Source organism: Nematolebias whitei, chromosome 1 (genome assembly GCF_014905685.2).
Source record: "Nematolebias whitei isolate Nwh7 chromosome 1, NemWhi1, whole genome shotgun sequence".
Lineage (NCBI taxonomy): Eukaryota > Metazoa > Chordata > Actinopteri > Cyprinodontiformes > Rivulidae > Nematolebias > Nematolebias whitei.
The window spans coordinates 93148285-93150739 of record NC_056498.1 but is presented as its reverse complement, the minus strand read 5'-3'; the positions used below and the strand labels follow the sequence as shown (position 1 = coordinate 93150739).

General features: G+C 42.6%; 1 protein-coding gene across 1 annotated transcript; it reads left to right on the top strand.

Moving 5' to 3' along the window:
* Positions 1–537: 537 nt before the first annotated feature.
* b3gnt2b (UDP-GlcNAc:betaGal beta-1,3-N-acetylglucosaminyltransferase 2b) lies at positions 538–1897 on the top strand. The gene has a single exon (XM_037681271.1). The coding sequence runs from the start codon at positions 538–540 to the stop codon at positions 1729–1731; it is 1194 nt and encodes a 397-aa protein (XP_037537199.1). The 3' UTR covers positions 1732–1897.
* Positions 1898–2455: the final 558 nt, after the last annotated feature.

Sequence of the window (2455 nt, the reverse complement as noted above, 5' to 3'; positions counted from 1 at the left end):
AAAATTAAAATAACTTGTTCTTTCCCACTGTTTCTTAACTTAATGTTAAAGGTCCTGGGGCAGCTGTGGCTGAGTGGTTAGAGCAGTTGTCCTCCAATACAAGAGTTGGGGGTTCGATACCACCAGCTGTTACACTCTGAAGTGTCAATGGGCAAGACACTGAACTCATCATTGCCTCCGATGTGTGTCCGATGAATGAATGTATGAATGTAATAAAGCACTGATGAGTCTTTGTATAGATCTAGTAAGAGTGCTGTATGAATGGGTAAATGAAGGCACCGATTTTAGTGTAAAGCGCTTTCAGTATCTTAAGTTAGAAAGGCACTATATACAGTAAGTACAGTCCATTTAAACAGAAGTTATAAATCACCACACTTCATCACAGATTTACGATATTTATTTTTATAGCGAGATGGAAATGTCTAAAGTTCCAGACTTGATTGCAACAATAGTCATCCATTAATTTATCGTCTCTTTCATGAAGTATGACTTTTCTTTTTATGTGTCTACACAGGTGGTGTCACGTGCAGCCCTGTCATGGCACTGCTGAAGCGGAAGCTAAAATATCTTGTGACAGTGATGATGATCAACCTCTTCATCTTCGTCCTCATCTCTCGAAACAGCGGCCAAGATAAAAATGGACTCGACAAACTCCGCATTCCCTCCAAGGTCTTCTGGGCCAAACTGGTCCCCAGCTCTGCTTACTGGAACCACCAGCAGCAGATTTTGGATATTCAGAACAGTCCCATCTTACTGAGAAACTTAAGCAGTGCAGACCTGCCTGACTGGCTCAATGACACTGCTTTGACCTCTGACCTTTGTCAGCCCAATTTTAGGGTTACCACTCAGGTGAAGGATTACAACACTCTACCACACCGCTTCAAGGACTTCCTGCTTTACATGCGTTGCCGTTCCTATCCAATCACAAGAGATGTGCCAGAGATCTGCAAAGAGCAACCATTCTTGCTGCTTGCGGTCAAGTCCCTCGCACCGCACTTTGATCGTCGCCAGGCCATTCGTCAGTCCTGGGGACGGGCAGGTGTTATAGCCAATAAAACAGTGGTCACTGTTTTCCTCCTTGGTAATGCCACATCTGTGGACCACCACCCAGATCTGTCTGAGATGATGCACTACGAGAGCAGCCACCACAAAGACATTATCCAGTGGGACTTCCGGGATTCATTTTTCAACTTGACTGTCAAAGAGGTCCTGTTTCTAGAATGGATTCAGGCTCATTGCTCTGGCGCACAGTTCATCTTCAAGGGGGATGATGACGTCTTTGTCAACACGCACCGCATCTTGGACTTCCTCAAGGGTTTATCAGAGCCCAAAGCCAAGGACCTGTTTGTTGGTGACGTTATCACAAATGCAGGACCACACAGAGACAAGAAGGTAAAATACTTCATTCCAGAGAGCATGTACATAGGTACGTACCCTCCATACGCAGGGGGAGGGGGGTACCTTTACTCTGGTGACATTGCTGCTCGTCTTCACAACATGTCCCACCATGTAGCGCTCTACCCAATAGACGACGTCTACACTGGGATGTGTCTCCGCAAGCTTGGACTGGGCCCTAAAAAGCATAAAGGCTTTAGGACCTTTAACATTGAGGAAAAGTACAGGTTAAATCCCTGTGCATACAAGAGTTTAATGCTGGTTCACCCAAGGACCCCACAGGAGATGATCCAGATCTGGTCCTGGCTCAGCAGACCTGACCTCTCCTGCCAATAACAGCATTATGGGTCATTCTCAAAGGCCATACTGACCAATAATTCCTCTTGAACAGGGTCATGACTTAAAATTTGGCAGCTTTAAGTTAAGACGATCAAAAAATGGGTCACTTGTAGCCTCAACTTGGTACAAATGTTGGCTTTGTTTATTTTTAGTATTCTATTTTTCGTCAAGGTCATGCTTTACTGTTGATCAAGCTTTATTCAAAGTGAATACCATTTTTAAAACAGCTGTTTATCACGACTATTTATGTGTGCTTTAACATTGGATCAGCTTCATTTCAGAGTGTCTCAATACTGTTTAATATTTTAGGATATAAACAACTTAGAAGTGTCCACCGTCAGTGGGAGCAAGTGAAAGCAAATACATTGTCAGAACTATTAGTATTTCAGTCACATATTAAGCAAATGTTGTTGTTTTTTTTGTTTTGTTTTTTACTTTCAGCTTTAAAAGGTTGGGTGAACACTTCCTGCTGATCATAGCTGAAGAATTAGTTTGTGCTGCTGTTCCCAAACTGTCTGACGTATTTACATGTGACACAATCTAAGTTCAGCTCAGTTCCTCAGTGAAGGCTTGCACCTATTATTAGGCTTGCACAAATTATTTAAGAGTAGTGTTTTGAAACTTCTGAGTCATCACTTCATACATAGTTTCTGTAGTTTGTGTAATCTGCTGTTTTGTTTTATTGTTTGGTAACTCTTACGTTGGAGTCATCAGCAAGCTT

Bases quoted from the DNA above. Each gene is read 5' to 3' on its own strand.
- b3gnt2b (XM_037681271.1), top strand. From the start codon at position 538: ATGGCACTGCTGAAGCGGAAGCTAAAATATCTTGTGACAGTGATGATG.